The sequence below is a fragment of the Struthio camelus genome, chromosome 1 (assembly GCF_040807025.1).
Source record: "Struthio camelus isolate bStrCam1 chromosome 1, bStrCam1.hap1, whole genome shotgun sequence".
Lineage (NCBI taxonomy): Eukaryota > Metazoa > Chordata > Aves > Struthioniformes > Struthionidae > Struthio > Struthio camelus.
This window is the reverse complement of record NC_090942.1, coordinates 216,066,983-216,084,639: the sequence shown is the minus strand read 5'-3', so window position 1 is coordinate 216,084,639 and position 17,657 is coordinate 216,066,983. Positions and strand designations below refer to the sequence as shown.

Sequence of the window (17,657 nt, the reverse complement as noted above, 5' to 3'; positions counted from 1 at the left end):
ACCTCAAAAACAGCTGCTGCTCAGGAAAAGGGCAGCATTTCTTGGCCTCTGTCCCCAGCCTGAAACCTTGATGCCTTTCTTTTTCACTCCTTAGCCATGCTGCAAAGACCCACCTGCGGGACCTGGGTGAAAGGTCCCAGCATAAAAAGCTGCGCAGCTGAGACAAGACGCTGGAGAGGCAGTGGCATGTCAGTGGTGCAGGATGCCCCCCTGGTGCTCAGCCCATGCTGTGCAAAAACATCCCCCACTTCATCGGGGCAACGCGTTGCTCTGGACTCCAGCATCTGTGATGGGACTGATCCTCCAAGGACATGTTGGCTCTCTCCTGTGGGAAGGCTGTGGTGGGCAGCTTCCTGCAGGGCTGGCCAGGCCCAGGGCATGGCACCACCAGGTCACCAGAGGGCTGTGCGTGGGGATGCTGCCAGAGTTGGGGTCGCTGTTGACCCCTTACAGCAGCTGAACTTTCAGCAAAGGGATGAGATGTGTTTCCCGGTGCTAAAACCCACGTAAAGATACTCAATAAAGGCTGTTGTTACCAGCCGGAGTAACCGATTGGGCCTTACAAAGTGTTAGCCTTTGAGAACTGGGGTAGGGAAGAGCTGTTAGGATACCCCTCCCTTATTTCACAGTTATGGCCAGGATCACCCACTGTGACAGCGTTGAGGAGGTGGTGAGAATTACTCAGGGATATCTTAGGCCTCCTTGTAGCTGTGTGAAAAAGGCACTCAGAGTGGGCCTTTGGCTGCATGCAGCGCTTCCTTCGCGGTGCTCAGCAAAAAATGCAATGATGGCAGAGTGTACGTGTGGGGTGTGCGTACATGGTGGGCGCTGGAGCGTCCTGGGCTGTTGCTTGTGGGCTTGTGCCTACCACTGCTCTGGTGTCTTCTGGAAGCAGCTTGGGCAACAAAACAGCTGGAGAATTTTTGTCCCCATGGGGAGAAAGGAGCTTTTATGGGTTTATTTTCAGTTTGGGGTAATGGCAAAGTGCCTGATTCCCTGGCCCCTGTGCTTCCACAGTGCCTTTTGCCCTGGTACCAGCCTGACTAGGCTGAACACTTTTGCCTAAGCTGTAGGAGGGCTGCTTAGGGCCTAATGGGGTGGCCTTTGCAGGGACTGAACCACCCCGATGCCCCTTGACAGGCAGTGCTGGCGTTACGGCCCCATCTGCCAAGACTCAAGAGGCCTAATGGGTGAAATCCCATTATCAAGGACATGCAATGCAGGGATTTTTCATTCCTTTTGGAATAGTGGAAGAATGAGCTGGAGATGAATTTTAAAACAAAGCTTTATTGGCTTATACAGCTGAAATATACCCTAGGTAAGGCCATTGTTGCGGTATGAAAACAGCTCGTGCAGGCAGGCAGAGGCTCCACCACCTTACACTAATGCTTGGTAATGAAATGCTCAGGCCATTCAGCTGGTCCAGAAGCTGCGTGAAGCATTCCTAAGCCTCGAGGTGGCACAGGTGCAAATGGTGCACGTGAAGTGGGAGCTGTGGGCCTGTGCAGGGAAGAACCACCACTTTGGAGCTCAGCTGGTCCCTGTAGCACCTGTGTTGTGGAGACTGGAAGAAGGGTGGATGAGGCCTGCAGGGCTCCAGAAGGCCTGTGTAGGTTGGTAGGAGGAGCTGGCTTCTCCCCTGGCCACCTTCAGTAACTGAGCTCAGGAAGCAGCTTCTGAGCACCGTCAAGCTGCTTGGGGTGGGATGGTAACTCCTTGGCTGTGCAGGATGTGCCAAGCAGGCCACAGGCAGGGCTGCCAATGTGTCTAGCTCTTCTGAGGCAATGGGCACACCTCTCACAGTGCCCACAGGTCCACAGGCAAAGAATGGCAAGTATGTGCAACGGATTGTCAGATGCACACCACTGCTACCACAGAGGTGGGGCTCTGAGCTCCCTGCATCTGCACTCCCCTGGGAATGGGACACTTGGCTTCTGGGCCAGCCCCAGGTGGCTTCTCCTCAGGCAGCCGAGCGCAGTTGAGCTAAAAGTGGGGAAGTGAGGTTAAGCAGGCACCTCTCAAGCTGGGCTGAACTGCTCTTTGGAGCTGCTGGTAGACTGCACAGGGGCTTCTGTGCAGAATGGACCTATGAGGAGCCCAAAGGCTACTCAGATGACAATCTAGACCTGGAGGACAATTGCTTGCAGTGCTTGATTAGACACCCCTATCCCATCCGGCATCCAGCTTCATGTATAGCTTGGGCTGAGAGCCAGGCATTCAAGCCAGTCCAGATAGGACCGGGGTCTTTCACTGAGCTGGGGACCTCCCTCCATTAGGATTCAAACTGTGGAAAATGTAGCAGGTTTGTTTGATTCTGATACTTACTGGAAAAGGAAACAAAAGGCTTTGAGCAGCGTGATTCAAGCCTCTGACAAAGCACTTCTGTGGGCAGTTGGTTCAGGGTAGCAGGGGTGCAAGGCAAACTGTTGGCCGCTAAGGCTTTACCGAGGACTCAATATTTACATAGTCTAATTATCCCACACTGCCCTTCTTTCCCCTCCATCCCCTCCTCATCACAGCTCTGCGCTTCTGCATGGTTCAGAATATCGTGTGTCTTCTCTCTTTACAGCTGCACACGTTTGTGGCTGTTTTGGTGACAAATATTTTCTAACACTTCACAAGAGACCAACTTCTGTGTTTCCTTTCAGTGCCTTAGTGATTAGCTTGACAATAGCCAGGTGCTCATCCCATGCCATAACTGGCAGACTTGGTAAGCCAAGCCATGTCAATTTAAAAGCTGCATTTAAAGAGCAGAATAAACTTATCAGTATCGTTTAGTAATCACAGTACTTTGGGGAGTGTTTTTCTGATCAGCATGAAAAAAAAACTCCACAAAAATACTCTACAAGTGGAAACCCTACTGATATTCCCTGAGAACATTCATGGCATATTGGTACCAAGTAAGGAGAGGCTGTTGGAATAAGCCTGTATACCCTGGGATTGCTGTTTAAGCGTAACAGTTACAACAATAAGCCTTACAATTACCGATCACGGTCACAAACTCCGGGGATTTCTCTAAAAGAAGTTTCTGTTGGAATTCCAACTGTGTTTGTGTTACTTGTTGAAGGATTCTGGTGGGGCTCTGGAACGGTGAGGGGAGAGAGAACTCAGTAGTAACTGCAGCTGTGGGGAGGCTACTGTCAAGAGTGGCAGGTTTTTGAGAGGATGCCCTGTAAGATGCCAGTGGCTTCACGAGTGACAGCTGCCCCCGGCTTACACGAGTGTTACTGGCTGGGGACTGGAGCGCTAGAAAATATGACAATGCCATACTAGACTTATGGTTTTGATAATAAGTCACTGAGCCTGTTTTTTTGAGAAAATGAACCCTACCAATATTTTCAGCTATGTGCCCATCTTTGGAGGGCTCCTGTCATTTGGGAGGGCTCTCTGCCTCCCTCTCTACCTGTTATTCTACAGCCTAGAGGTCATGTTTTCAAATGAAGGAGGCAGACTGCAAAGGGTACAACATCATTCATGGAGGCTACAGCGCTTTGTATATGGCGAAACTTGCAGTGCAGATTGATTGTGCCAGGCTGCAGTTATAGTCTCTCTCTCCTTGGAGTACTGAGCGCCCAGCGATGGCTCTATTTTATTCCTTACTGATGTGCTCCCACAGAGAAAAGGCAGCAGAAAGTAAAAAAAGGACTTGGATTCAGTTACATTTATCCTTCTGCAACCCTGGAGGTGCACTTATGTCAGCAATGATATGAACCATGGGAACTGATGGAAAAAAGAAGACAGTTCTAACAAAAACTTATACATTTTGTGTTTGCATGGCTGCGGCAGGCCATCTGTAATCATCAATAACAAATGAATCATAATCAGGACTGTAAGTGAGTTGTCTCACAAAGGCTTCCTTGTCTGCTGGCTCAGGATACCAAGAAGCAAGGTCATGCTTGTAGGCCCAGTCAACAATCTGCAAAAAGATAAGCAAAATAAGGTGAGGAAATAACACCGACACATTTATTCTCATCCCCTTCAAAATAGTGACCTATTTTGCTCATTTCTCTTTGTGCAATCCCCTGACTCAGCTGTGCTTCATCCCCCTGGTGAAGGAATAAAAACTGTCTGTAGTCAGCTACTGGCTGCTTAGAGATGCACTCCTCTACCCTAGTGAAATGGTTGCTGTGCACAACTAAAGGAGGTGAACAGCCCTTTAACCACTGCCACTCACAGCCTTAGCTCATCAGGTACCTTGTGCATCTCTCAGCAACTCCTACCAGGCCAATGTGATTCTCAGTGGGTGCTCCACCCCGTTGGAAGCATGCTGCCTTTTGGAGGCCTGAACACGAACTATGAATTAGGAGTATACAGGATAGAAATTCCCAAATTAGGCAAGCAAGCCGCAATGCAAAATCATATTTAGTTTCTTAGGTGACTATCAAATTCAAAAGGAGGAGAGGTTCCACAATAGCAATTTGGAGCCTAAAATCTTTTTGTATTCATGTTTGATGTTAAACCTAAACCTGATTTCTGGAAGTCCTGAGCAATCACAGCTCCAAGTGATAAAGCAGAGCTTCGTGAGCTGTGAGTCACCCAGAACCAGGAGCTATTTTTCAAATTGGGGGTTTAATGATAAGAGAAATAGAAGCAGTAATTCTGGCATGAACACGGAAGGATTCCTGAGAATCACTCCTTCAGGCTACAGTATAAGAGGAAATAAAAATCACAAAACAAGATGGGCAGTTCCTGCCTTCTCTACCACAGAAAGTGGAAATAAATCAGTTCTTACTTTCACAGCGATTTTGAAAGACACCTCTCTGATACTATCCAAGGGTGGATACAGTCTTCCTTCTGCAAGGTTCTGCTCTGTGACCTCAGCTGCAATAGACTAGAAGAAGTGGAAGGTAGTTACACTGAGGGTTTTAAGCACGTAATACATTCAGTAGGATTAAGCACTGAAACCTCAGTAGTGATGGAGCTGGGAGTTACTCTTCTGAGTACAAACTGCGGAATTATTCAAATGCACGTGTGTAGGCATTTCAATCCAGACTTAAAACTGGAAACAGGACAACGGAAGAGCTCTGCTTAGGCAAGTCCCAAACACTGGTATAAAGAGTGGCAGTCGTGGAGAATGAAGGGAACCCTGTCACAGCTCCCGCAAGCACCTTTGTAACCACAATGGAAACATGAGCCTTCCCTGAGACTGGAAAAAGCTACAGCATTTTGCTGAGACCGTGCAATTTCCACTCAACAAGTTTTAGCAAATGCCTCAAGTAGGTGCATGTGCACCTTATCATTTTCTTAGAAGCAATAGTTAAATGCCACTTGGAAACCTCTGCTGTGATGAGGAAGATGTCATCAGAGATGTGCCGGACCCCGCAAGCAATGACTCCCAGTGCCACTCCCGGGAAGACGTAGGCGTTGTTTCCCTGGCCAGGGAAGAAGGTCTGTCCGCTGGGCAGGGTTACCTTCGAGAATGGACTCCCGCTTGCAAATATTCCCCGACCCTGATCAAAGAGAGAGAAAGAGGCATCCAAAAGTGGGAGATGTTTTCAGCCAGCAAGAGGCATCTCCACCAGAGCCAGCTCTAGGTGATACTCCTTCAGGGCCTGGTCACCAGAGCCGTGCAGAACAGGGGCACCAAGCACCAAGAGGGTGTTTGCACTTCCCAGCTGCAGTGCTCTGAACCTCCTGAGAAGTCGTCTCTCTTCCTCCCTATTGAATGTCTTTGGAGTGCAGAAAGGTCCCTAAAGTGTGGGGTAAAGGTCTGGGGGCTGTGGAACTGTCCCAGACAGAGGTCCTATGACAAGGAAACAGGAGGTGGGAGCAAAGTGGAGAGTCAGCCAAGGCCTCCTCACTGCCCCTGGTCAATGCATATGACAGTAATTCTTGACTGACATTTGGTCTGAGCTGGGTGACAAAATCGTTACACAAACTACTAGGGTAGCAAAACACAGAGCAGCATAACTTGGGAGGATGTGGCATCTCAAACACACAGCAGCAGGCAAGGGAAGCAACTGCTTTCTTTATAGATCACTAGATAACTCAGGTTGGAAGGGACCCTCAGGAGGTCTCTAGTCCAAACTCTTGCTCAAAGCAGGGTCAGCTGCCAGGTTGCTCAGGGCTTTATCCAGTAGGATATTGAAAAATTTCCAGGATAGAGACTGCATAACCTCTCTGGGCCCCTGTTCTACTGACTGACTATCCTCAGAGCGTAAACATTTTTCTTTATAACCAGACTGAATCCCTCTTGTTTCAGATTATGTCTATGGTCTCCTGTCCTCCCACCACACATCGTTGAGCTGTCCTAGGTATGGTCAGGGACATAGCATGCCATGTGCTCCCAGCTTCACTCTGCTGAGATCAAGTACCTCGGTGAGGCGATAGCACTGCTCCGCTGTGCACTCTGCTTTACTCGTGGGGTTGCTCAGGGCAAAAATGATGGGCCGCTCATTGAATGCTGCCATATCCTTTAAAATCTTCTCAGTGAAAGCACCTGCAATGGCTGCAACACCTAAAACAATAACAGCAGAGTGAGCAAGTGCTTTCTGACTTCAGTGCATTGAACTGATCTTTCTTTAATGCCCGCAGAACTGTAGGAGGGAAAAGGCTCCATGTCTGAAGATGCAGGTAGGAATGTGTCTTTGTCATGTTATGGTGAGATTAAAAGTACTGTTTCAAAATAAAGCCTTCTGCTCCACCAGGCAGGGTGGGGATCAGTGCTTGGGATGGACTGGCTGTGGTGCTTAGCACTTGCCCTCCCAAAAACCTGCTTGTGGTACCTGCCGTTAGCCTTGTCCTGCCTGGGCTGCCTGCACTGTGCTTGGTGCTGAGAGCCCCAGATCTTGCCTTGCCTTTACAACTCCCTCTGCAGTGGGCTGTGAGGGTTTCTGCAGGTCCACAGAAAGGAAGCCTGTGCCTCACAGTCTAAGGGAAAAGGACGTGGAGAATTCAGCTGACAAAACGGCGGCAAAAAAAAAGGTCAATGTGTTTTGACTGGGAGAACAAAAGGAGGTCCTGCAAGAAAGACAGAAAAATCTCCTAAGAACTGAACAGTTCTGGAAAGGTCACGTTAAGGGAACTCCACCTATAATTGCCGTAGGCTTCACTTTCTGCACAACTTCCTCCAGTGTGTTCATACTGGGGTGGTCCTGAGCAAACAGCTCTTTCTCATGGTTCAGGTGGCTCCTCCCCTGTGAGGGAAAAGAAGGAATTAAATCTAGGGCTGTTGACAAAAGCTGGAGATACAACTAGTAACTCATCAGCTCATTCCTTCTCCCAGCCCTGTTCTTCAACCAGGCTCCTCAGAGAAGCCTCTCAGCACCAAACAGCCAGGCATATCGAGTAGGTGATATAATGGCATGTGGGGCTGGCCTCTGCTCCTATGGACCCCCCCAAAATACATTGCTTATGCGGAGGAAGGATTTGGCTGGCAAGGCAGAGAAGGTGTGCAAGTAACACAAGTCTCCTCGAGTCAGGGGAGGACAAGGGCAGAAGCCCTGAGGACCCAGGGAGTACAGAGTAGAGCTGGGCCAGGCTGGAGGACAAAGCAGAGCACAACATTGCTGTTGTAATACCCTGCATGACACCTAATACTTCTGTCATTGCTTGATAATGAGGGCCAGAGACAATCTAGTGAGACAGCAAAGCATCCCATTGCTTTACTAAGGGGCCTAGGCCAAAGTGTTGCCTTTAGGATAGTCGGTGGTACACTGTCATACCCATGAGACCCAGCCCTGCTGAGAGCAGGAACAGCCCTGTTGACCCTGGCAGAACTGCAGCCCTTACTGGCATCTGCCTGCTCTGGCCTCACACGAGCCTGCAGGAGGTGCAGGAGGAGTGGAGCTAAGCATTAGAGACAGATTTCCTTTGACAATCAGACCCTTGAAGATGGATTTACCTTGACAATCAGACCCTTTGAGTCCACCATCCAAATTTTTCTGATGGCATCTTCTCGTGAAATTCCTTCCTTTTCCATGGCCATGACAATCAGATGAGCTATGCCCATTGCAGCCTAGAACACAGAGGCAGTAAATAAACACCTCACTGGGGTAGCAATGTCTTTTGGAGAAAGTTTTTAAATAAGGGATGTGATGGGCCAGTGTGCACTGCAGAAAGCAGGGAGGCTTTTTTGCTCTATGGTGGTACAGTCTCTTGGCAGGAGGCAGATGTTAGCATTGCATGTGCTACCATAAATCAAAAAGCAATTGTCCAGCAGAGCAGGCTGCCTGTATGAATGAGACTGGGACAGCCGGAACAATAAAGATTGACTTCCTCAAACGCTGTGGGCTTCTCCAAGAGGCTGAGGTTGGAGCAGTGAAGCTGGTACCTTGAGAGGAAAAGGCTGTCTCTCTCATTCAAACTGGCTTCTGCAGGGGAGGGAAAGGGGCAGACACCAAAACAGGAGGACATCGGTGACAATGCCAGCAGAGAGGAACTCAAAGCAGGAGTGGGAGTGCTGCATCGGAAGGACTGCCAAGAGAAGAATGCTCTCTTCTCCCACTCCTGCCTGAGGGAACAGGCAGTCCTGGACAGGCTTGCAGTCCTTTTGAGTCCAAATCATTTTGACTCTGTTGCTAAAAAGGATCTGGTTTCCCCTAAATACCAACACTGAGGACCCGAACCAGTCTCCTTGAAGCTAATGCAGCACCCTGCCTCATAAGGGATTTTCCTCAAGTCACATTAAAGCCCCACTGAGATACGGGCAGCCTCATAGTATCCAAGGTCTGCCCAGGACTCACAGGCCAAGACATCACTGAGAGATTGTTGGCAACTTCTATGCAGCAACAAGATGCACCTGTGGGGCCCACTCTTGCCTGGTGACAAGGGACCTGCTTCTGTGTCTTGTCTTTGTGAAGCGAAGCCTTTACAAAAAGTTTCATGGTTAATTTTTCTGTCTCTAAATTTGAATTTAGGTGATATTTAGGAACAAACTCAAGAACATTCCTACCTCTCCAGCTCCCTGGAAAACAAACTTATGGTCAGAGAGCTTGTTCTTTGTGATTCTTAAGGCTGCAAAGATGCCAGCTACTGCTACTGATGCAGTGCCTGAAAAGAGAAACACACCGTGAGATGGCCATCCTGGCAACGATGATACGCTACTGGTATGCTGTTAGAAACCTTGTGGTAGGAACCTTTCTCTTAAGCCCTGTCACTACAGAATCTGAGTGCCTTCCCCACTTTGACATTTATCCTCAGAAGATAACCCAAAGCCTTTTAGGTTAAGAAGCCTGGTTTCACCGAGTTTCCAACATTTCCTATTTTCTTGTCCATCCAGATGAGCAGGGTTTTAATCAGCCAGTGCACCACAGCCCAGGGTGCTGGCAGATGTCAGCAAACGTACCAGCGAGCTAAACGGGAGCAGCTTATGGCCATGAACAGTGAAACCAGTAGATGGTGCTGCTACATACGTCAAGGATGTAGAAAATAAACCGAGCTTTACCTGCTCCTTTTCTTTAGTGCAAAAGCCACAGCTAAACTAGAAACCTCTGGGTATATCACGGCATCAGGAAACGATTTTCTCTCCTGCTATTTCCATACAAACAGAAAACCTAGTATGAGGAGGTATTCTAGCAGAGAAGTACTGTTACTGAGATGGCTTATTTTGCTTAGGGAACTGGTATAAGCTACTCTGACAAAGAGAATCTTTATTGTTCAACCCCAAAATGATTGTCAGTACCATCATGCCACCAAAGTTTTGTTTTTATAACTCAGATTAGTTCAGTTCTTGTCTAACCCCAAATGAATAATTAGTGACACCTAACAGAGATTCCGGGTTTAGACCAGTGGCAATGGCCACATTCCTGAAGCAAATGTTAGCGTCTTACCATCCATGCACAGACAAACAGGTCCCGAATGGCAACAACGCCATTTAGTACTTGTGATGGCACTGCAAGCGTCTGTGTCTTAGGTATAAAGTGGACTAGACTAACAGTTTAATATCACAGATTGTGGTTTCTTAAGCCTCCTTCTTGCAAGGAATCACTTGCGATGCTTGCTTCAGTACTGAGGATGAATTCTCTTCATTGGCTCAGAAAACAGTTTGTATCAGTTTATTATAAGATACAGAACATCTGGGTTCAGTCAGTTTAAAGGGGAGCTTGGGCAGGGGAAAGAACCAGACACTGGATGCTCTAATGCTTGAATATTAATATTTGTCAGCTCAGACAACAGAAGGATATATGTGAAGAATTTCCTCTTGCTTCTCCTGTACTAAATCTCTGTCTGTTAAAGCCATATTTAGAGTAATATTTACCAGGCAAAAGGCCATGACACCTGGCTAGAGAGACTACAGAGGAAGATAACGAACATCCAAGGAACTTACAGGAACCCCAGAAAATTGCATAATTTTTAGATGTTGCTTTTTACCGGTGTCATATACCTATTTCATGCTCCTTTTCCACATTTCAGTAAGTCTTTAAAACACAGGACTGCTCGGTTCTGTGCTAAAGATGCTGAAGATTCCAGATGCTAAAGATAGGACTCCTCTGAACAAACATGTATGATCCTGCTCATCCTAAAGCAGACCTCTGAATTCGGACAAATGAAATGTGCCCTACAAGTGTCTCTTTACCACCACGATTCTTTAAGGGAGCCAAGATAACCGACTGACACGGATACACTGCAGGCATCTAAAGTTTGGAGAGAGGGATCCCGCGCTAGCAGGCTGAACTGCAAAGAAGTGGGGAGAGATCAAAGTCCTACCGTTGTCAGCGATGCCATGCTTGTGACATCGTGAAGACCGCTGAAAGACTGTGAACACCTACACATATGCACACGCACAGTCGGGCACTCTCTGCCTGTGCTTACTGCAGCTGTGTCTGCATCCATGCATGGCTGGGACTGGGTGACTGATCAGAGGAAAAAAACTGAAAGTGGAATGACTACAGCGGGACAGTGTTAGTTGTGAGACAGGTCACAGCATTAGCAGCACTATATGCCTGGAAAGGATTTAAAAGAAAGAAATGTAACTAACTGGAGATATACCTTGTTTCTCTTGGTTCTCTCCCAGGCAAAAATGCTTTAGACCCTGTGATTGCTGAGGAGCCTGACGGGACAAATGCTCATTTCTGTCCGAGTCTGCAAACCCCTTTAAACAAATGGAAAATGTCTGTGAAACATTCTGCATAGGGACTCTGAGTCCTTTTAAACATGCTACCAGCAAGCACTTGAGGAGCGGGGTGTAGAGAAGGAAAGGGTGCGTGGACTCAGTCTGCAGCGCGATACGCGCTTAGCTTAGTGGAAGCCTGTGGGACAGGGTGTGCCATTACTCATCTCCCCGCGCTTGCATTACAGATCTGACTAAGTAACAGCAGGACTCTGTTCAGCCCTGCCATTCCTAATAATACTCCTCTCTCTCGCCAATGTGTTTCTAATCCTTCCATGTCTCCCAAACTGCATCTCACCCCCATTACTCAAGTAACAAAGTTACTGTTCCTTGGCCTCAGCTCAATAATTTTCTTTGATAATTACAATTTCAGAGCATGGAACAATAGAGCATCTCTATGGAGGAGAGTTCACAGCTGGTTTGTATAAGGAATTGGCTAATCAGTGTGCTTCAAGTCTAAAAAGACCACAAAATGAGACAGGAAAAAAAGCCTTCACCATGAGTTGTAGCAAGAAAAAAACGACCACTCTTCGACAAGTTAATCTCTCTGTTTTTCAAAGAGATTGAATGCCACTGTTGCAGATAACTACTTCCTTAGGTAATTAGCAAGAGCCAGCTTGACTGGGCTGTATCTGAGGTGGGGGAAGATATGGAGGGGCACAGAGAGAAGAAAGGAAAATGCTCACAAATCATCTCTTGAGTCTTTCAAGACTCAAAGAGGATGCTCAAGATAATATCACAAAATAGTAAGCAGGTCTCAGGGTCATCTATAGGGAGTCCAGAGAAACAGGACTAGGAAAGAAAAGAGGCATTTAAAATTAAGGCACATTCAAAAAAAATGGCAATCCCAGCAAGAATTAATCTGTAAGACTCAGGCACGTTCAGAATATTGTGAATATTAAAGAAAAAACCCTGAGACTGATTTTCCACTTACACTACTAGTGTAAGTCAGAACAAGCCCCATAGATGTCAGTGGAGCTACACTGGAGCAAAATCAGAGAGAAAGGATCTGCTTCACAGCTTCAAGAAACCGCACAAATGGTAAACGCTCCAGCCCAGCTGTACCCCATATCTGAGGACCATTATCCTACTTTCAGAGTGGGGAGAGCAGACACAGAGACATGAATGGCCTTGCATACCGAGTCAGAGGCAGCCCTGGCACGATCCCTGCTACAGGGAAAGTCTGGCCCAGGGCCGATGTCAAGGTTCTACAGTATGTGAAAGCACCCAGTGACTAAGGGGACATGGGTGGAAACAGACACCCTGGGGATGTTCGGGAACAGGATTTCCCCCCCATGCTGAATGCTGGTGCTGCCCTGCCTCTGCTGACCCACGTCCTGGCTCAGTGGAGCAGAGTATCTGCCATAACATGGTGGGGAGAGAGCTGTGTGGCATGGGAGAGTGAGAGGAGAGGAACTTTGCAACAGTCGTGATTGCTCAGGGCCCAGAGCCAGCATCCGGGCTGAGACGATTCCTTCTGACAGCAGCCGTGATAGGAGCATGCACCCTCACAGATGCCCGTTTCTTTATACAATGCCCATGCAGGTGATTCCCCCTTCAACACAGCACACTGGAGGAAGGGATGGCCAAATTCCATCCCCCTCCTCCTTACACTTTACCCCATCAAAATAAGCCAAAGTTAGGGCCCAGGGAATAGCAAACACCGATTTAACAGTTCCAGTAAAGGGCAGCCAGGAAAATATATCTAAATTTATGGATGCAGAGCAAGCATACAGCTTTTCCAAATCCTGGTTCACACGAACTCCCTGCAGCAGTTACCATTCAGCTTGTTACTGGAAAGCAAAGTGGAACTTGTCCAGACGCACTCCAAATACATCATCAGAAGTCAAATACAGCAAAGCTGAAGCAAAGAGCTGGTAAAGTGTTTGCAGATCAAGGTATTCACTTCCATGGCTGTGGACTATTGCTATCCTTCTCCCAGGGCCCTCAGTAAGATATTAAGAAAATAAACCTAGAAATGGTGTGCACCATGTGAAGGACATGCAAGGCATCAATACTTGGGGAAGGAATTCACTTTTTCGAAAAACAGGTTTAGGAACACGGCTGACCCAGAAGACATTCTCTGGAAGTGGTAGTGGGATGAAGAGCTGTCTGACAGCGAAATGAGAGATCTCAACCTAAAGTAGATGCCTAATGAAGATCAAACAAAGGTCATCTCTAGGTGTCTACTTTTCTCTTTGGTCTGTAAAGTGCTTAGACTGTAAACTGCACTGCCTTAAAATTATGTCACAACCTTGACCCGTATTATTACATTCCAATGGAGGTACACCTGACGTAAGGCCATTCTGTGCAGACTGCCAGACAGCACATACAGTGCTGAACCCACACATTCATAAAGGCAGACGGCACCAGGCAGCTTTCAGCACTCCTGAAGAAAGCATCCCCTTCTCCATCACAGCAGTGGATGCTCTGTTATTGCTTTATCACAACAAGGTAATCCAGAAGCTCAGAGCACAGCCGCCTTCTGTTCTTTTTGCCTCCTTATCCCGGACTTTGCCTGAAGATCACAGAAATCTTTATTCAGAGGTATTTTATGCTGTTCTTTAGTACAAAGAAGTTTGCAACGGCATTTAGCGAACAGAAAAAGCAGGAGAGGAAAGGAGACCAAATGTAACAGTTCCAAACTGACAGAACACATGGGCCCGATCTTTCTGGCACTGCACCAATAAACTCAAGGCAGTGAGGCTCATTTACACCTGGAAGTCTTGGCTGTTCTGAAAAGGCTTGTTTAGCAGTCAATGAGTAATTTAGATATGAGTCTAGGAGCTGGCCCTTAAATAGTTAACTGTAATACTATCAAGGGAAAACGCAGAAGCCTCTTCTGCTGCTAGGCACAACAGGTCCAAAAAGGTCTTGTAATGGTGAATCCCTACAGGACTGAGAACATCTATCTCCAGCCAGGGTAAATCCCCACAGGGAAAGCATGCTGTTCAGGAGCTGCCTGGCAGGACATAGCCTGCTTTGTTCTGCAGCACGGTATCTTCCAGTGCTCTCTTCCTATTGTGCTCCTCTGCCCCCCGCCTCCCCCCTTAGTTTCCTGTGATAATTACTGATGCATTTTCCACGCCAGCTGAAACAACAAAATAAGATACTGTACCATTTTAATTTGCTGAAACTACTCTATATGTTGCCAAAAACTAGGACTGCTCCTCAAAGCACATGGAAATTTGTCTGCAAAATGGGCCACGTTTGCACAGCATTGCTTTCCAACTGCCCAAATGTTTGAAGCCATTTGGATTTGTGGTTCTGGAGTCTGGCTGTTCCTGGTCCCTACTAAGACCTGGGAGCAGTACTCTTCCAGGCTAAGACAGTTTCCTGAAGTGTCCTTGAAGGGTTATGGAAAGGGCTGTCTGTCAGGATAACAATAAGGGTGCTTGGTGGTTCAAGAGACTTTATGAGACTCCGCAGTAGTCATGAAATGAACAAAAAAGAGGAACCAATGCTCTAAACACTGCGAAAAGACTCAAGAGAGGTTCTGTGGCTTCTGTATCCCTGTGCATAGTTCATAGCCCACTTTATCTGTGGAGAGACTATGGAAACACAAAAGTCTGAGCTTTCTAAAAGTAGCTAGTGATTTGAGGTTTCCCATCTTGAGGTTCCCTGAAGAAGTCTCATTTGCAGGATGTAGGAGTTCAGCCTATTTTAGAAATCAAGTCTATTCACAGAATCTCAAGCTGGATATGGAGAAATCGAAAACACTAAAAATCAGTAGTTCTTCACTGATCAATGCATCAGATCTAGTTCTAAGAGACTGCCAAAGATGCCCAGAGCCAAGAGGTACTAGGGTTTATGCTTTTGTGCACTGTTCTTTCTGCCCTGCTCATATATGTGAAAGGCTTTTGAATGATACAATCAGATACAATTAATTAAATGACACATAAGAGATTTATTTTCTTCATTTTTCTGCAATTCTGACTAAACTTGGAGAACAACTTCTGCTTAGAAGTTTAGTAACTAGTCTGCTTAGTATTAGACAGACATCTGAGCGAGTGAATACAGATGGTAACACTTCGATGAACCAGGAGCATCAACTTTGCATAGAAAAATTAAGGCTGGTAGAGATGTCTGGAGGCCATCTAGTTCAGAACTGCCTAAAGCTGGGCTTGCGTAAAAGTTAGATTAAGTTGCTTAGGGCCTTGTCCAAGTATAGAGATCCCAGAGCCTCGAGCAACTTGCCCCCATGTTCAACTACTTTCATTATAAATAATTTTTTTGTTATGTCCGATCAGATAACTGAGTCTGTAATACTGAAGGATCTCTGTTGTAGCATAAAGATTTCAGCTCAGTAGTCCAATCCCAAACACAGGCCTGATCCCACTTCTGCTCAGCCCAGGCACAGCAGGGCATGCCTTGCGCTTCTTGGAAGGCTGGGCTGGAATTAGACAGGCTCTTTACCACAAAGGCATTGAGACATGTGTACACAGAGCCCTGGTGCCATGCTGAGAACTTTAGAGATCTGCAAATATACAGGCCTATGAACTCCTGCCTAATTCAGCAGGAATTATTTAGCAGACAAAAGTCCACAGGAGCTGAGATGCCTCTGATGATGCTAAGGGATCTGGCCAGCGTCGTTACAAAAGATCGTTCTTTGAGAAGCTGTGGTGATCACAGGAAATTCCTGCTGACTAGAAAAAGAAAAATGTCACGTCCAACTTCAAGAAGGGCCAGAAGGAGGTTCCAGAGATCTACAGATCAGTCAGCCTAATCTCAGTCCCTGGGAAGATTACGAAGCAAATCCTCCTGGATGGTATGTCTCAGCACATGAAGGACAAGACAATGAATGAGAACAGCATGGATTTCCCAAGGTAAATCACGCCTAAACTAGGTGACTGCCTTCTCGAATGAGATAACTGGCTACGTGGACAAGGGGAAGGTGGCAGGTATTGCTTACTTTGACCTGTGCAAGATCACTGAAGTGAACTTCCAAAGCAAACTTGCTGCCAAATTGAAGAGATAGATAGACACAAACTGAATAAGTGGACTGTAAGGTGGATGAAAAACTGGCTGAACTGCTGCGCTCAATGGGTTGTGGTGAGTGCTATAAAGTGCAAAAGGCAGCTGGTTACCAGAGTGTTCCTCGGAGGTCAGTACTGAGGCTGATTCTATTTGTCTATTAACAACTTGGACGATAAAACAGAGTGTACCCAAGCAAGGTCAGGGATGGTAAGAAATTGGGCATAACGGTTGATACACTGGTGGATATGGCTGTCACTCAAAAGAATCTCAGGAGGCTGGAGAAACGGGCTCACAGACATCTCATGAAGGTCAGCAAAGGCAAATGCAAAGTTCTGTACCTGGGAAGGAATAACCCCATGCAACAGCACAGACCAGGTCCTGAGGGACAACAAGCTGAAGATGAGCCAGCAGTACATCCTCGCAGCAAAGGCGGCAAACAACACTACAGGCTGCATCAGTAGGAGTGTAGGCAGCAGGTCAATGGAAGTGATTATTTCTCTCTATTTCAGCACTTTTGAGGTCGTATCTGGAGTACCATATCCAGTTTGGTGCTCTGAGCACAAGGGATACATTGACAAACTGGAGTGAGTTCAGATGAGGGCCATCAACATAATTAGGGTGGTGGGATATATGGTGTATGTGGTGGGTTGAGGGACCTGGGTTTGATTAGGCTAGAGAAGGCTAAGAGGGCATCTAATTGCTGTCTACAACTACTGGAACGAATAGAGATTCACTTTTGACTTAAGACTTGATTCTGGTGGTTGCAGAGAAGATGGAGCCAGATTCTTCTCAGACGTGTACAGCAAAAGGATGAGGGGCAATGAATACAAGCTGCACGTAGGAAAATTCCAATTTGATATTAGGAAAAAAAAATCACAAGGAAGATGAGCCAACATTGAAATAGGTAGCCTAAAGAGGCTGTGATTTTCCATCCTTGCAGATATTCAAAACTACTTGGCTGGACAAAGGCCCCAAGGAACCTGAGTTAAGGTGAAAGTCGAATCTAACTGTGAAATTAGCTCTACTGTGAGCAAGGGGGTTCAACCAGGTGGTCCAGAGGTCCCTTCCAACGTAACTTCTCTCCGCCTGTATGCATTTTCTAGTATGAAACAGGAATCCAGGGACGTCTGCATCAGGGGTTCACAAGAGTTTACATCTTTGCAGGACTTTTCAGTTGTCTACTTTCTTTTCATCACTGCGTAAAGTTAAGTGGAACAAACTTATAGTAGGAAGAACAGAACTGAAGGCATTCTCATGTCCCTCCAATTTCACATTTGCTGCACAGCCCTGGTACTTTACTGGGAAACAAGAAGTGACAATCAATTTTCTCCCTTATAGCTGAAACTGAAGCTCTTGCCCGTTGTATGAACCCAGACAGAGCTGGAAAAGGAGTGATGTCATCGCCCCATAGAGGAAGGAGAAGCACTCCCTTAATGGGGAACTCCCACATGGTAGGCGCTGGGAGCTGGTTCCCGCTAGCTCCCAGGCTAATGAGCTTCATAATAAGAGCAATCGCCTCGACCCAGTCTGTGGTACCTGGCAGGCTTCCTGCTAAGCATCAGCAGGCTGGCTGCAACCAGAAGGGGTCTGAGTCATTTTAACTCTGTGGGGTTAGAGATAGATTTGGCAA

The 17,657-nt window shown here is 47.0% G+C and overlaps 1 protein-coding gene across 2 annotated transcripts in view; it reads right to left on the bottom strand.

Moving 5' to 3' along the window:
* Window positions 1-1,267: 1,267 nt before the first annotated feature.
* Window positions 1,268-17,657, bottom strand: part of ME3 (malic enzyme 3) — a 139,133-nt gene continuing 122,743 nt past the window's right edge. Inside the window, exons 8-14 of one of the 2 annotated variants that reach the window (XM_068930552.1) lie at window positions 8,894-8,991; window positions 7,844-7,957; window positions 7,031-7,136; window positions 6,315-6,457; window positions 5,277-5,450; window positions 4,733-4,831; window positions 1,268-3,916 (exon numbers count right to left, since the gene is read on the bottom strand). In XM_068930552.1, coding sequence (XP_068786653.1) covers window positions 3,755-3,916; window positions 4,733-4,831; window positions 5,277-5,450; window positions 6,315-6,457; window positions 7,031-7,136; window positions 7,844-7,957; window positions 8,894-8,991 — 896 coding nt within the window. In that variant the 3' untranslated portion in view covers window positions 1,268-3,754. Of the gene's footprint in view, window positions 3,917-4,732; window positions 4,832-5,232; window positions 5,451-6,314; window positions 6,458-7,030; window positions 7,137-7,843; window positions 7,958-8,893; window positions 8,992-17,657 lie in introns of both variants that reach the window. The other variant, XM_068930551.1, reaches the window with a different exon arrangement.